This window comes from Rattus rattus, chromosome 1 (assembly GCF_011064425.1).
Source record: "Rattus rattus isolate New Zealand chromosome 1, Rrattus_CSIRO_v1, whole genome shotgun sequence".
In the NCBI taxonomy this organism is placed as follows: domain Eukaryota; kingdom Metazoa; phylum Chordata; class Mammalia; order Rodentia; family Muridae; genus Rattus; species Rattus rattus.
Window position 1 is genome coordinate 167,278,108 of NC_046154.1, and position 14,856 is coordinate 167,292,963.

The window sequence follows — 14,856 nt, forward strand, 5'->3', positions numbered from 1 at the left end:
AACGACCGGTGAGGAAGGCAGCCATGCCAGCCAACCAGCTTTCAACACAGACGATACAGCCTTCTACTGGAAGATGCCACGTCAGCTTTTATAGCCAGAGAGATGCCATTGCCAAAGCCTCAAAAGCCAGACTGATTCTTTTGTTAGGGCTTAAAGGAGCTGGGGGCTTTTCACTGAAGCCAATGCTAATTTACCATTCTCAACAACCTAGGGCCTTTGAGATTTATATTGTCTATTCTGTCTGTGCTCTGCAAATGGGGCAAACTCTAGATGATACTGTTTTCCAAGTTCTATATATGTCAAGTAGCCCAATGCATTGGCAGGACGGCAAGAGACTTGGAAAGATCACGATTGGAAAATTGGTGAGAAAGACATCTGGGGAAGAAGTATGTGGATAGACCTCTCCAAATGGGCAAAGGGTGGAGATATTTGTGTCCCGTGTACATGCTCATCAAAAGGTGACTTCAGCTGAGGAAGAGTTCAGTAATCAAGTGGATAAGAGGACCTATTCTGCGGACAGTCAGTCTCTTTCCCCAGCCATCCCTGTCGTTGCTCGATGGGCCCTTGAACAAAGTGGCCATGGTGGTCAAGATGGGGCTTACACGTGGGCTCAACAACACAGACTTCCACTCAGCAAGGCTGACCTGGCTACAGCTGCTGCTGAATGCCAGATCTGCCAACAGCAGAGACCAACCCTGAGCCCCAGATATGAGACCATTCTTCAAGGTGACCAGCGAGCAACCTGGTGGCAGGTTGACTACACTGGACCACTTCCTCCATGGAAAGGACAACGTTTTGTTCTTACTGTAGTAGATACTTATTCTGGCTATGGACTTGCTTTTCCTGCATGTCATACTTCTGCCAACACCACCATCCATGGACTTACAGAATGCCTTACCCATCATCATGGATATCCACACAGTATTGCTTTGACCAAGGAACTCATTTTACAGTCATAGAAGTGCGACAGTAGGCCCACGATCATGGAATCCACTGGTCTTATCATGTTCCCCATCATCCTGAAGCAACTAGTCTGATAGAAAGATGGACTGGCCTTTTGAAGATGCAGTTACAGTGCCAATCAGGTGGCAGCAGCATGGAGGGCTGGGGCAGAGTTCTTCAGAAGGCAGTATATGCTTTGAATCAGCATGGTGCAGTTTCCCCCATAGCCAGAATCCATGGGTCCAGGAATCAAGAGGTGGAAAAGGAATAGTTCCACTCTATCCATCCTTGTGTCCCTCTAGGAAAATTTTTGCTTCCTGTCCCCACAACTCTAGGTTGTGCTGGTCTAGAAGTTTTGGTTCCAGAGGGAGGAGTACTCCTACCAGGGGCTACAACAGACATTCCATTGAACTGGAAGCTCAGACTTCTCCTTGGTCATTTGGACTTCTAATGCCCTAAACCAACAGGCTAAGAAAGGATTAACAGTGTTAGGAGGGATGATAGATAGAGATTACCCTGGGGAATTTGGATTGCCTCTCCACAATGGAGGTAAGGAGGATTATGTCTGGAGTGCAGGAGATCCCTTAGGGCATCTCTTGGTACTACCATGTCTTGTGATTAAAGTCAATGGGAAACATACAACAGCCTAACCCAAGCAGGATGACAAAGGACGAAGACCCATCAGGATTGAAGGTGTGGGCCACTCCTCCAGGAAAAGAGCCAAGACCTGCCGAGGTGTTTGCAGAGGGTGGAGGAAATACAGAATGGGTAGTAGAGGAAGGGAGTTATAAATACCAGCTAAGGCCACGTGACCAGTTGCAGAAACGAGGATTATAAAGTAATATGAATGCTTGTTTTATTTTGCTAAGAACACATTTGTATAGTTATTTGTGCTTCCGATTCTTTTAAACATCAATTGGTATTTAGTTGAGATACTAAAAGAATGTTCCCAAGGGACGTTGTGCCATTGTAAACTTACAAATGCATTTGCGATTGTACGAGGAATAGTTATATCATGTTAGGTGTATTCATGACCTTGCTATTGTTTCAAGTGGACATGAGATATTATTTGTGTCAAGTTGACCAGGGGTGGATTGTAGTGGCTATTCCTGGTTGTCAACTTGACTGTATCTGGAATGAACTACAATCCAGAATTGGAGGGCTCACCTGTGATCCAGATCTTGAGGCTGGGAGATACAAGGTTCTGACCTGGATCTTGGCATGGAGATCTTGCATAGTGGCTATGCATCCCCGGAGACTAAGGCAAGGAGATCTCTGAGTTAAGGTTAAGAGCAGTGACTGCTCTTCCAGAGGTCCTGAGTTCAAATCCCGGCAACCACATGGTGGCTCACAACCACCTGTAACGAGATCCCATGCACTCTTCTGGTGTGTCTGAAGACAGTGACAGTGTACTCATCATATATAAAATGAATAAATAATATCTTTAAAAAAAAGTCACCTGGGACAAAGCAAGTCCCAGATCCAGGTGTGGTGGTACACACCTTTAATCTGGGCCGAACCTTCTGCTGGAGACCTACATAAGGACGTTGGAAGAAGGAAGATTCACTCTTCTTCACCTGCTTGCATTGTGGGACTGAGCAACTGCTAGATCCTTCGACTTCTCTTCACAGCTGACCGTTGTTGGGGCGTTGAACTACAGACTATAAGTCATCAACCAATTCCCTTACTCTGTAGAGACTACCCATAAGTTCTGTGACTCTAGAGAATTATATAATACAACATGTCTATATAATTTTAATGGAACTGCCCTATTATAAGGCAACAATGCCCCTACTAGATACTGCAGGCTGACAAAAAGCCTCGTCCTAGGAACGGATTCCCTCTTTTAGGGCTATCAGTCAGTGAGGTGCCATAGAACCTGATAGTGGGCGCTCACTGCTGCAGACAACACAACGAAGAATAAGTCCAGGGAGTGGTATTTAAAATGCAAGTATCCACGTTTACCCAGAAGAGATCCTGATTTGTCTTGTCTGAGGTTAATCTCTAGAATCGGCATTTTAAGAGGCACTCCCAAAAAGAAGCTCGTGAATCATCTAGAAAAACATGACTCTTATTCTGACATAAAAGGCCCTTCATCAGCTTTTTCTGTCTACTTCTGCTTTGTTTCTCATTATTCTCCACCACTGGGCATTTTTGCTTACACCACCAAACCGCTTTCCCTTTGCCTTAAACACCATATGTCCTCATGCTTCTGTGCCTTTGTTTGTACAAAGGTTCATTCCAGATCGTCACCTTAACTCCTCTTTGTGTTAAGTAGACACTAAGGTCAGCTTCCTCTTCTTGGACGACTTAGAAGCTCCTATCATCCTCAGAGCCACAGCACTTTGCGTGTGGTGTGCATGTACTCCTGGGCCCACAAGTGTTTGTACACGCTAACTTACAAAGGCGCAACTTTCACAGGATTTTGTTTGAGCAGCCATCTAAATTTTCCTGCACGTCCTCCCTGTATTACTCTTTGAATAGTATAACAGAGACGATGTGGGCTTCTCCTTAGTCCTTGTTTGGTACAATAAAAAGGTTTACTTTCGCTTAGGTGACCTGTCCTAAGTCACTTTGCTGGTAAAATGTGTTCCAAACTCTGAACCAAAATCTTTAAACTGCAGGTGTAAAGATCTTTTACATGATGTAAGTGGCCGTCGTCACTCTCACTGATGTATGTCTCAGCTGTTGCTTGAGATTATGCTATGTCTAAAAAGAAAAGAAAAGCGTTAAAAACAGATCTCCAGGCATGAGGCTCTCCAGGGCTGAAGACTCATTCTGATCGCAGAGTATCTGGCACTTAGTAGGACCACACAAAAAGAGAAGTGCTCTTCAGTGAATTATGGATCTTTTTTGTAACAATTCTAAACAGGTAAACACCACCACCCCCCGTCTCTCTGTGTGTCTCTGTGTATGTTTCTTTGTCTCTATTTCGCTCTCTGTCTCTTTCCCTCCCTCCCCCATGCCTTTTTACAGATCTTTTCAGATTTTACAGCTAAACAGCAAATGTGAGCCCTGCTTATCAGCAGCATTTCCCAGCCCAACTTTACAATCCGAATCATGAACTACCAATCCCAGAATGCAGAGCGAGAGCGAGGGGGCGGGGCGGCCTCACCGAAGCCACCGATTGATTGGTGAACACACGCGCTCTCTTCCGGAAAGGCCCCGAAGGCAGGAACTTGGGAAAGGAGTCTGGTCTCTCTACGGGGCTGGGAGGAGCTTGTGCCTGAGCCCGGGGTCCCCATCCGCTGAGGAGATGGATGAGGATGGGCTTCCTCTCATGGGGTCAGGCATAGACCTGACCAAGGTTTGTAAAAGATATACTTGAGCTTCCGACGAACAGGGAAGGAGGCTTGGCTAAGGGGCCCCGGTTCCCAGGGAGACGCCACCTCTCCAGGCCCAATCCGGGCCCCTATTTTCCTAGCCTGGGGAAGGGGGAGCCCTGCAATCTACTTTGAAAGGGGTCTCTCCTGGGCTAAGAAAAGAGGTGGTGTGCCACGCAGCCTTTGCTCCCCACATCACGTGCCTCTCCGCCTAAGGTTGACAGTCTGGAGATAGAACCACCTCTAACACTTCACCTCTTATTCGACCCTCAAGAAGCTGCTCATGTGTGTGTGGTGTGTGTGTGGGTGTGTGTGTGTGGTCACATTCTCAAACTTCATGCATCCCCTGTCACTTTGACACACACCAGATTCAGGAACACAAATCAGTGACTCTTCTCAGCCCTTCGTGAAATTCATGTCCCAGGGCAAAGACCATCCCCTCTATGAAATCCAGATATCCAAAGGATTGCACAGGGTATGTTTCTCCTGTAAGAATCGTGTTTGTTTTTACATGACACAGGTGCCAGCTATTCAACAGAAAAGAACCGTGGCTTTTCTAAACCAGTTTGTGGTGCACACTGTGCAGTTTCTCAACCGGTTTTCCGCAGTTTGTGAAGAGGTAGGTCCTGGGCTACTAGTTTCTGGAGCGGCCGAGAAGTCGCCTTCCACCCTTCATGTTGACAAATGAAGTCATACAAGAGTTACACCCTTCATGTGTTGTTCACCTTGCCACGAAACTCAAACGTCTTAAGACCTTAGCACCTCTGACTCTGTCCCCATCAGTCCTGTGCCCTACCTCAGCCGAATTAATATTCTAGAAGCTTCTGTGAGATAGCTCAGCTATGTTTAATTATGAGAACAAAAGGAAATCCAGAATTTCACAGTTGAATTTTTTAAAGTGTTTTTTTCCCCTCAGCTTTCTACTCAAGAGATTACATTTTAAATATATGCTTGAGTTTATATTGAATTGCTTTGCATCCTTTGTGCCAAAAACGATTCACAGGGGTAGCCTAGAAATTCATGTTTCAAAAAAATACTTTTTCTGCAAATGACTGGATGACTTATAAAGTAAGAATTAGACGCCAGATCCAGGAACCTCTCCTGATCTTGCAAAAAGTTTCGTTTGTTTGTTTTAAGGAGGATGAAAATAGGGAATGTATATTGAAACTGAATTTTAAAAAAGGAAATAAGTAGAAACTTATAGACACTTCACAGCTGGATCGATTTAATATTCTATTTTCCTATATTGTCCTATGTGAGGCTTATCTTCGACAAAACAGAGTTTACGTTAGATGTGTGGCTGTTAATCAGAATTGCCTGGAGACCGGAAGCCTCTCGTTTGGGTCTAATTTGAGCTGTTTATATTATGGGTTGTGATTAAGGCCTTGAGCACGATAGGCACACGCACTCTGCCACTGAGCGACACACCCCACCCCCAGCCCCAGCCGTAGTTTTTATTTCTTTATCAGAATTCCTCTAGCTTTTCCCCTGAGAGAAATGAAAGTAAGATGTAATTACTGATGCAGTGAGGAGCTCGGTTCTGCGTGCTTTATAGTTGAGCAGCCCCAGAGACTGGGCGCTCCTTTCTTTTTGGTCTATTAAAAAAATTAAGATTTACTTATTTTACTTTATACGTGTGAGTGTTTTTATCACACATATGTCTGATGCCTATGGAGGTCAGAGGAAGGCCTAAGACTTCTTAGAACTGTAGTTATGGACAGTTATGAGCCACAAGTGCTCTCGACTGCTAAACATCTGTTCAGTCCATTTTCCTCTCACACCATTGCTTCTCTAGGATAAGGAACCTGCAGAGTGAAGGGATTTTCACCTTCCAGTTCCCATCTGACCCTTTGTGCTTTAGGTTAGAGTATATGGAGGCTGTAGCTTCTAGCAGATTAAAGCAGATATTCATTGCCTATCATTGCGCAGTTGTCCTTATTGAGTTAAAAAAAGCTAGCAGAAGGCAGTTTGCTACAGTGTGCTCTGCGCGAGGATAACCCCTCATCTTCGTAGTACCCCCAGTTTCCGCTGTCTGGGAGTGGGTGCTGCTTATCGACAGCCAGGATCAAGGATGGCGAGTGTCACCTCACAGAGCTTTCCCCACCTTCTCCCACACTGTCAGTGCTCCCTTCCCCACAGTTGGTCCGTATCCCCTAATGTTTCCCTGAACCCCAGAGAGAAATTTGTTGGATAAAGAGCTCAGCTCATACGGAGTTAGCCTACTGCCCTCTGCTCTTTTTCATATGCGAAGTCTTTGTGACGTAACGTATGCCATTTTGATTCCTGTGCCCACCACGAAATATATAAATCTCGTGTGTGCGGCCTCATGTGCTTTGCTGTGTGTGTACACTCTTCATTCTTAGTATACTTCGCTCTTAGCTGCAGTCACTGTAGCATACAGTGAGTCCAGGGAACGTGTTCTCCTGGGATTCTGTGCCTTTGAGCAACACTTCCCGGCCCCCTCACCGCTCCCATCCCACCTCTGATCACTGGTATTTAACACTGTTTTGTTTTTATTTTGAAAAAATAAGCTAAGATTCCATCATTTTTCCCTTTCCCTAACCCTCTCCAACTGCTCCCATATCCCCCCCTTCCCTCACATGCAACACCTTGCTCTCTCTCAGCGTGGCTAGAGCCAAGAGTGACTTTTTTATATACGTATACACATGCACATGCATACACATATATGGAAGCAAGATGTAGTGTTTGTCTTTCTGTGCCTGGCTTAGTTCACTTCTGCATGTCCTCCGAGCTCATCCATGCCGTCACAGACGACAGATCTCCTTTCGTAAGGTTGGACTTCTCCCTGTGTATATGTATGACATTCTGTCTGTCCAGTCACAGTTTGTAGACACTTACGTTGATTCCGTTGATTCCGTATTATGCTACAGTGAATAAAACATGCAGTAGCCGCGTTCTCACTCTGACGCCACTTCCTTTTACTGCGTAATCAGAAGGGGCGTCATTGATCTTTAAGTAGTTTACTCTCCTCTTTTTCCCTTTAGGACTTTCTCTACTGGTTTTCTAAAACAGCTACCTTAACTTCCCTTCCCTGCCAACAGTATAGACGTGCTGCCTTTTCTCTGCCTCCGTGCTAGTTCCTGTGGGCCTTTAATCTGGTAACCTTAATCTTCTAACATGAACCTTCTAACGGATGTGACGTGAGGTCTCTTTACGTTTTAATCTACATTTTTCTTTATGATAAATGATGCTAAACATTTCTCCCACGTATCCATTTAATGTCTGTATATCTTCCATTGCAACCATCCAGTTCCTTTGTCCATTTCTTAAAATGGAGTTATCTGTCTTTTTACTATTGAATTGTGGCTCTTTATAAATGTGGTTATCTCCGTGCTATTACATAGACAGATTGTAAACATCCCCCATTCCATAGGGGGTCTTCACCCCTGTCATAGGGGGTCCTCATCCCTGTTATAGGGTGTCTCTCACCCCTGCCATAGGTGGTTTTTACCCCTACCATAGGGGGTCTCTCACCCCTGCCATAGGGGGTCTCTCACCCCCGCCATAGGTGGTCTTCACCCCTACCATAGGGGGTCTCTCACCCCTGCCATAGGGGGTCTCTCACCCCCGGCATAGGAGGTCTTCACCCCTGCCACAGTGGGTCTTCACCCCTGCCAACAGTTCCATTCTGCACGGAAGCTTTTTGCTTCAAGTACATTGACTAGTTCTGTTTTTGCTACCTAGACTTTTGGGGTCATTTCCAGAAAAATCATTGTCTGTACCACTGCCCAAAGCTCTCCGTCCATGTTTTCCTCTTCTGGTTATTTTCTGGTTTCAGGCCTTACATGTGACTGTTGTATTCATATTGTGTTGGTTTGTGTGCATGTTGTGTGATAGCCTCTGATTGTAGTCTTTGGCTTACGCGTATTCCACACCACTCTTCGGAGAAACTGTCCCCCCACCCCCCAATTTTTTTTCCAATTGTGTGTTCTTGGCATGTGTGTGAAAATCAACTGGTCATAGATGTTTGGCTTCATTTCAAGTGTCCTATTCGGTTCCACAGCCTGTTTTTATCAGGACCGAACTGTTTCGGTCTGTATAGCTTTGCCGCCAGTTTTTAAATTCGGGTAAACTTGTATGTTAGCAGAACTTATAGCCATGGGAACAGGAAGCGAAGTGTTTTCTAGTGGGTCACTAGGATCGGTAGTGCCTGGAACCATACCCATTCCTACCCCTCAATTCCTGGACCCATGAATCCTAGCCATGTACCCTTCTCTCAGGCCAGCTGCTTCAGGGGGATAGAGACCGTGGTAAGACCACTTCCTTGGGCATGGGCCCACGGTTGCACATTTCTGACTCTGACATGAGCTCCTTGGTCAGAAGGATGCTGTGTGGAATACTGTGATGGTAGATAAGGCATTTCTGAGCCCCAGGTGGTAGTTTGGCAGAGACATTACTGCAGGAAAGGCAAATCCATGAGCAGAAGTATCTGTTCCAGTAAGGACAAAGCATTGAACCTTCCAGGAAGAAAGCAACCCAGTGTAGTAAACCTTCCACCGTGTGGCTGGCTGGTTACCCAGAGGAATGGTGCCGTGTCAGGGGCTCGCTGTTGGTCTCCAGCACTCAGCAGCTACTGTGGCCAGGTCAGCCTCGGTGAGCGACAGTCCCTGTTGGTGAGCCCTGTATAACCTCCAGCTCTGCTGGGTCATGTGATGCTCCCAGCTATGTTTTTGTTTAGATTTGCCATTGGTATTTGAGTCTGTATGGTGGTGTGTGTGTGTGTGTGTGTGTGTGTGTGTGTGTGTGTCCCTATATAAAAGTTTACAATTTCTACTTTTGTGAAAAATACTGAAGTTTTAATAGAGATTATGTTACATCTAGGTCATTTGTACATTTTAGCAATATTCTGCAAACCCATAAACCCAGGATGTCTTTGCATTCATTCACGTCTTATTTCTCTCATCAATGTTTTTATAGCATTTGGAATACAGATCTCACATTCTTGGTTCTGCATAGAGCTTGGATCCAATTAGACAAGCTTATGAGGTGGACATTGGATGTAGATCTTCAGGGGAAGACCTAGAGTCTGGTCTCTAAGAAGCCATCCTAAACATCAAGTCTATGGAGACTGACTTGGAATTAAGTCGAGTTTGCAAAGTCGGACTGTGCACCTGACCACTCCTAAACCTTCTGGGATGTGTTGGAAGCCTGAATCAGAGGGGTAGGCCTGGTCCACTCTGTATAATCTGATGGTTGCATCTACAGGGCTCTTCTAAGAGCTTTAGTTTGTGGGGGCATTAAGGTCTGCTTAGGTTTTGCCTAAATTCTGAGTCTATATGGCTAGTTTGGTACTATGCCAGGCACAGGGCCTACATCCACAAGATGTCTAGAGTATGGGATAACGGTACTGGGCTGATACCGTGGGCCACACATTGAGAGGGCTGGAACTTGGAGTTGTGGAAACTATCTAGGGACTGCATACATTGGCCTGAATCATAGGTCTGTGAAGGTCGTCCTGGGCTGAGTCCATCAGAGCCTGAAGCTCTGTAGCCAGACTGGATAGTAAGACTGTAGGGAATGACCCCGTTGTGTTCGTGGATGGCAGTCTGATGACTTAGAGTCAGAGACATAAACCTGGAACTGGGACAGGCCTGAAGCTTACGTTGCGTGGCCTGCCTGGCTTTGGGCTGGGTTAGACTGTAGGACAGACCTGAAACCTGCATTTCCAGAGGCTAGCTTGAAAGCTGAGTCTGTGGCATCATGGCCCTATTGTGTGTGGAGACAGAGTCTGTGGGGAGTAGCCTGACCCTTGGGCCATCTTGAATCTTCAGTTGATCTGGAGGTTTAGACCCCTAGGGTTGACCTGGCAGTGGGCCAGGCATGAAGACTAAGATTCTGAAATATGACCAGATAATGAATGGTACCAGGTATCTGGGGCCACTGGGGCTTGTCCAGTGCTAGATTTGCCTGGGGTGGTCCTTGTGAGGAGTTCTGAGGCAGAGGGCAGGTGGTTCTCACTCCCCTGCCTTTTACCTAAGTAGAGTTGTTTCCTCTAGATGATGTACCACTTGGGTTTTGGTGAAAGGTGAGCCCAGGAATGTGAAACTGTCCACATCATACATTATATCTCACACACATACACACACACACACACACACACACACACACACACACACACACACACACACACTGCTCTTGTGAAAGGGTCTTTGTGTGTGGTTCCTTGATTAAATCAATGCCTTTGCTTGTACATGGGTACTGAAAGTCATAGGTCACCATCTTCTTGGTATGCAGTCTTTTTGTTTTATGTTCGATAACTGACTATATGATTCATTATTTACAGTCAATAGTTTGGCTTTTTTTTTTTTTTTATATACTTTTGTCAGTTGTAGGCTATTTGCTGGGAGCAGGCATAAGTAATACTCACTAACTGCATTAGATGTGTTTAGTCATCACAACTCTTCCTTTAGCACAGGTCCAGCATCTCTCTTTGGCATGTCCACAAACTAAGATATGGGGCTTTGACCTGGTTTGTTCTCTGTCCATTCATTCCACATGCTTTTGAGTCCCCGGAGTTTGTAGCTAGCTGTGCGATACATTCTAACCGGCTGAGAGAAGCAGAGAGCCCAAGGAGCCAAACTGAGATTCCAGCTCTTACAGAAGTGAAGAGACTACAAACTTTCTCTCTACTCTATACTGTAGTTATTTTGTTCTGTATCTTGTAAATGTAGTATCTTTATAGAAATGATAACTTCTGAGAATATTGTATATGTATCTCAGTGTTGCTTTCTGGAATCATTTTTAATCTGTTAATAGCCCCTAGGAAGCCTGTTGTCCTTGTTTGGCAAGCTTTAACAGAAACCAAAATGACCTGCTTTCCTAAAAGAAAAAAAAAGCATCAGCTATTGCTGTTTAAATTAGGAATGAGCTGCAGAGAGAAAGACCACCCACCCACCCACCCCAGACCGCCACCCTGACCTCATCTAAGTCTGGCATAAATGTAGCACTTTCAGCCTCAACTGGGATTAAATTTGAAACAAACTGAGCTCTTTCTTCATGTTATCCTGTTTCTTAGAATTCTCTACTAAAGAGAAGAGTATAAAACTCTTTTTTTTATTTTTTGTGAAGAACAAAACTCCATCCATACTAGGCTATTTTGTAAATAATTCTTCTTTGCCTGCCGAGACCAGAGGCCAGAGAAAGGAAAGAAATTGAATCAGACCCAAGTTACAGAGTTTTTAGGCTCATTTCCTTTTCCTTCACAAATCCTTAGTAAACATTTTTGTTCCTGTCCCAGTCAGCACAATTGTATGATGGTCCACTGTAGCTGATTTTTGCTACTTTGTGGGTTCTTCTTTCCCCCACCCTTTATCCCCAATTCCACCCCCAACTCTAGTTCACCGGCTGTAGAGGGGAGAGGGATAGAGACCCTTGAACGTATTGCTTTCTTGTTTCTTTTTTTGAACACAACTACTAACAAACCATAACCAATCCTCCTGAACGAGCACCAGCCACCTGCCCCTGCCTCTCTGGGCTCTCGCATTTATAGACCCTCTGAATTCCAAACATCACACAATGGCAGAAGCTCTGCAGCTGGCCAAGCCATGCCTCTGCTGGAGCACGAGGTAAATCACAGTCAGATGCTGCGGACAGTCTGAACCAGCCCCATACCCCACCCCTGGGATTAAAATGAAAACATATTCTTATAATATTTCTGTGTTTTTAAAGAAACCTAAGTTCCAGAATTGTCTCTGTAGTTCACCACTCGGTGACCAGGGCCATCTCAAGTTCTTTCTGCAGTAAAATCTGTGCAGACTCTGTTTAACCATGAATTACAGAGTCAGCAACCCCATGTAAACAAGACAGGTGGGTGTTTTATCTTGACTCAGATTTGTTACACACAGTACTGGATTTCAAATCATTTCTAATCTTCTAAAAATCTTGAAATAACAGGCAAAGGTGTTGAGAATTCTCATCTAACAAATTTATAGTGTTTATCTCTTATAGCCAAATTTTAGGCCCACACTGAACTTAACTTTCAAACAAATTATGTCTTTCTTAAACCCTCTTTTGCTTGTTGCCACATCTTTATAGTGGGGAGGCATAAGAGTTATATGCAGATTAATAAAGACATTGATTGATTCCCTTGCTGGCTTCTAGGACACTGAGCACAGCCGAGTACGCTGAGATCTACTTTAGAACATTGTGTTAGAGATGTGCCTATACATGCTCAGGGTTTTATATCACAAATTAGTGTCATCCCATTATTCACGATGGTGTTAATCAGCCTTCTCTAGGGCTGGTTTGAGAATCTCAGACGTCCAGTGTTTCAGGATTTTCTATTGTTCTGTATTACCTTTGAGAATCATTTCTTAACACACAGCACTCCTCATATGAGTTAAATAGCTAGACTTTTTGGAGGGGTTTCTACACTTCAATGCAGTATAAAACTGCTAGTCTTTTTTTTCTTTCTTTCTTGAACTTGTGTTTACATTGGCTTACCTAGCTTTATCATAGGTGGTGGTAGCCATAGCAAGGAAAAGACGACTATTCGAAATACACGTCCCCACAAAGATAATTGTATTAGTGAGGGTATTTAGATAAAAGATTATAAACTAACCTGTATTGATGTTGATGTCAACAGTCTTTGTCTTCTGAGGCTTTGAGAGTAACAGACGAGAATAATAAAGTGAGCTCCAAATGAAAGAATGGTTGTACCAGAACAATCTGACAAGACGAGGAAAGAGAAATTACTGCTTTGAAGTGATTGACAGCCTAGTCAGTAGGTAGATTTCCAAACAAGCCAACATCTTCCCCCCATTAATTGCTAAGTTCTGTGTTTCTATTTTCAGCCTACCCTTTGTGAATCCCAGCTCAGTACTCGGCGACAAGTTAGTTTTATATTCTAATCATGAGGATAATTAATACTGATTAGAAAAATAATTCCAGGTAAAGGGCATTCGACTTAGTAAGTGTTCCAAGATCAGAAACTCTTGATTTCCAATCTGTATGCCCAGAGCTTGCCGACAGTTTGAGAGCTTGCTGTTTACTGACTCTGGGTAATGAACAGTAGTCTGCAGCCCCCACATTGACCGGCATGTCGTAGCAAACTTCTGTCAGCTCTAGACTTGAAGTGTTTGGGTCTGGGTTATTTGACTTGTATGAAATATCACTTTTTTCTTTTTCTCCTTAATGTTAGAAAAATAATCCCTACTTCATAGAGTTGGTGTAAAGACTTGAATATGTTGCAGATATAGTATTTCATACATAAGTGCTCAGACATTTATAATATTAAGTGTTTGAAACTATATATTTATATGGGAAGATATTAAAACCTTAAATTTGGGGAACTAGAGTGATAGCCCCATTAATAAAACGCTTGCCATGAAAGCAGGAGGTCCTGAACTTAGTTTCTCAGAGCCCAAATAAAAGCCAAGCAGGGAGGTGCACTTATAATCTGTGTCAGAGGACAGAGATCCCCAGATCTGCTCGCCATCCAGTCTGATGGAATTGGTGAGTTCCAGGTACAGGGAGATAGATACCCTGTGCCCAAACCTCAAGTCGAGATCAATTAAGGAAGATGTCACTGTTGGCCCTGGCCTCCACCTAGACACATATGCGTGTGCCCTCTCACACATACACGAATGTGTACATGCACATACAGGGATAAAGTATTCAATTTTGATCACATTTTTCTATTTATATCCATTTTACTCAAACAATTGTGCTCATTTTTTACAAATGGAAGTTATCATTTTTATGAATTAATTTGTTGTAAGATTTCTTCTCTAGCAAATTATAAGACTTACTAAATTTGCCAAAATTGAATTTCCATGATTTTCAGGAATGTGGCTATAATTTGGATAGCATGACATGTTTTATAACTTGTATTTATGTTTATATAGCCGCTTATTGTGAACAAATTTCAAGGTTAAAGTTAGCATTGATGCCATTAAAACTTTTAAAGTTTTATCCAAGGGATCAAGGCCTATAATCTGAGCACCAGGAAGACAGAACGGAGAGTGCTGAGAATTTGAGGCTAGCCTGGGCTGTACTGAAAGTGCTGAGAATTTGAGGCAGCCTGGGCTATACTGAAAGTTTGAAAGCAACCTGAACTTCCACAGTGTGACCCTTTCACAAAAACAGAGACCAAAATCATGGATTGTGAGTGTTTAATTTCCAGATTGCATCTTTGGAAATATCTAGTGATCCTGTTAAAAATCAGCGCTCTGAGGCTAGAGGGATAGCTCAGTGGTCCGCGTTTGGTTTCTATAGCATCTATACAAGGTGACCCAGCTCTAGGAGATCTGGCGCCCTCTTCTGGCTTCCATTGGTACCTGCACTCATGTGCACTTAGAGACACACATAATTTAAAATAAACTTTAACAACAAAAATAAAAATTGCGTACCTTGCATCAGGTATGAGAAAGGTATGAGCTAGCATGCTAAAATGGAGCGTACAAGTTAAACAATCTTGAAGTTCTGTCTCACCATTTACCAGTCTTGTTGATCTAAGTTATCAGAGCGACTGCTTTCTATACCCAAGAGCAGTTTCTTCTGGCACTGTGTTCTCTCACGTTGTTGCTTCACCATCCACTAAGGCTTTCCTCGTCATCCCAAGTGTAAAGAT

The 14,856-nt window shown here is 43.9% G+C and overlaps 1 protein-coding gene across 2 annotated transcripts in view; it reads left to right on the forward strand.

Moving 5' to 3' along the window:
• Positions 1–4,058: 4,058 nt before the first annotated feature.
• The window catches only part of Washc3 (WASH complex subunit 3), a 44,228-nt gene continuing 33,430 nt past the window's right edge, over positions 4,059–14,856 (forward strand). The window contains exons 1-2 of one of the 2 annotated variants that reach the window (XM_032910882.1): positions 4,059–4,249; positions 4,786–4,884. In XM_032910882.1, coding sequence (XP_032766773.1) covers positions 4,199–4,249; positions 4,786–4,884 — 150 coding nt within the window. In that variant the 5' untranslated portion in view covers positions 4,059–4,198. The remainder of the gene's footprint in view (positions 4,250–4,785; positions 4,885–14,856) is intronic. The other variant, XM_032910889.1, reaches the window with a different exon arrangement.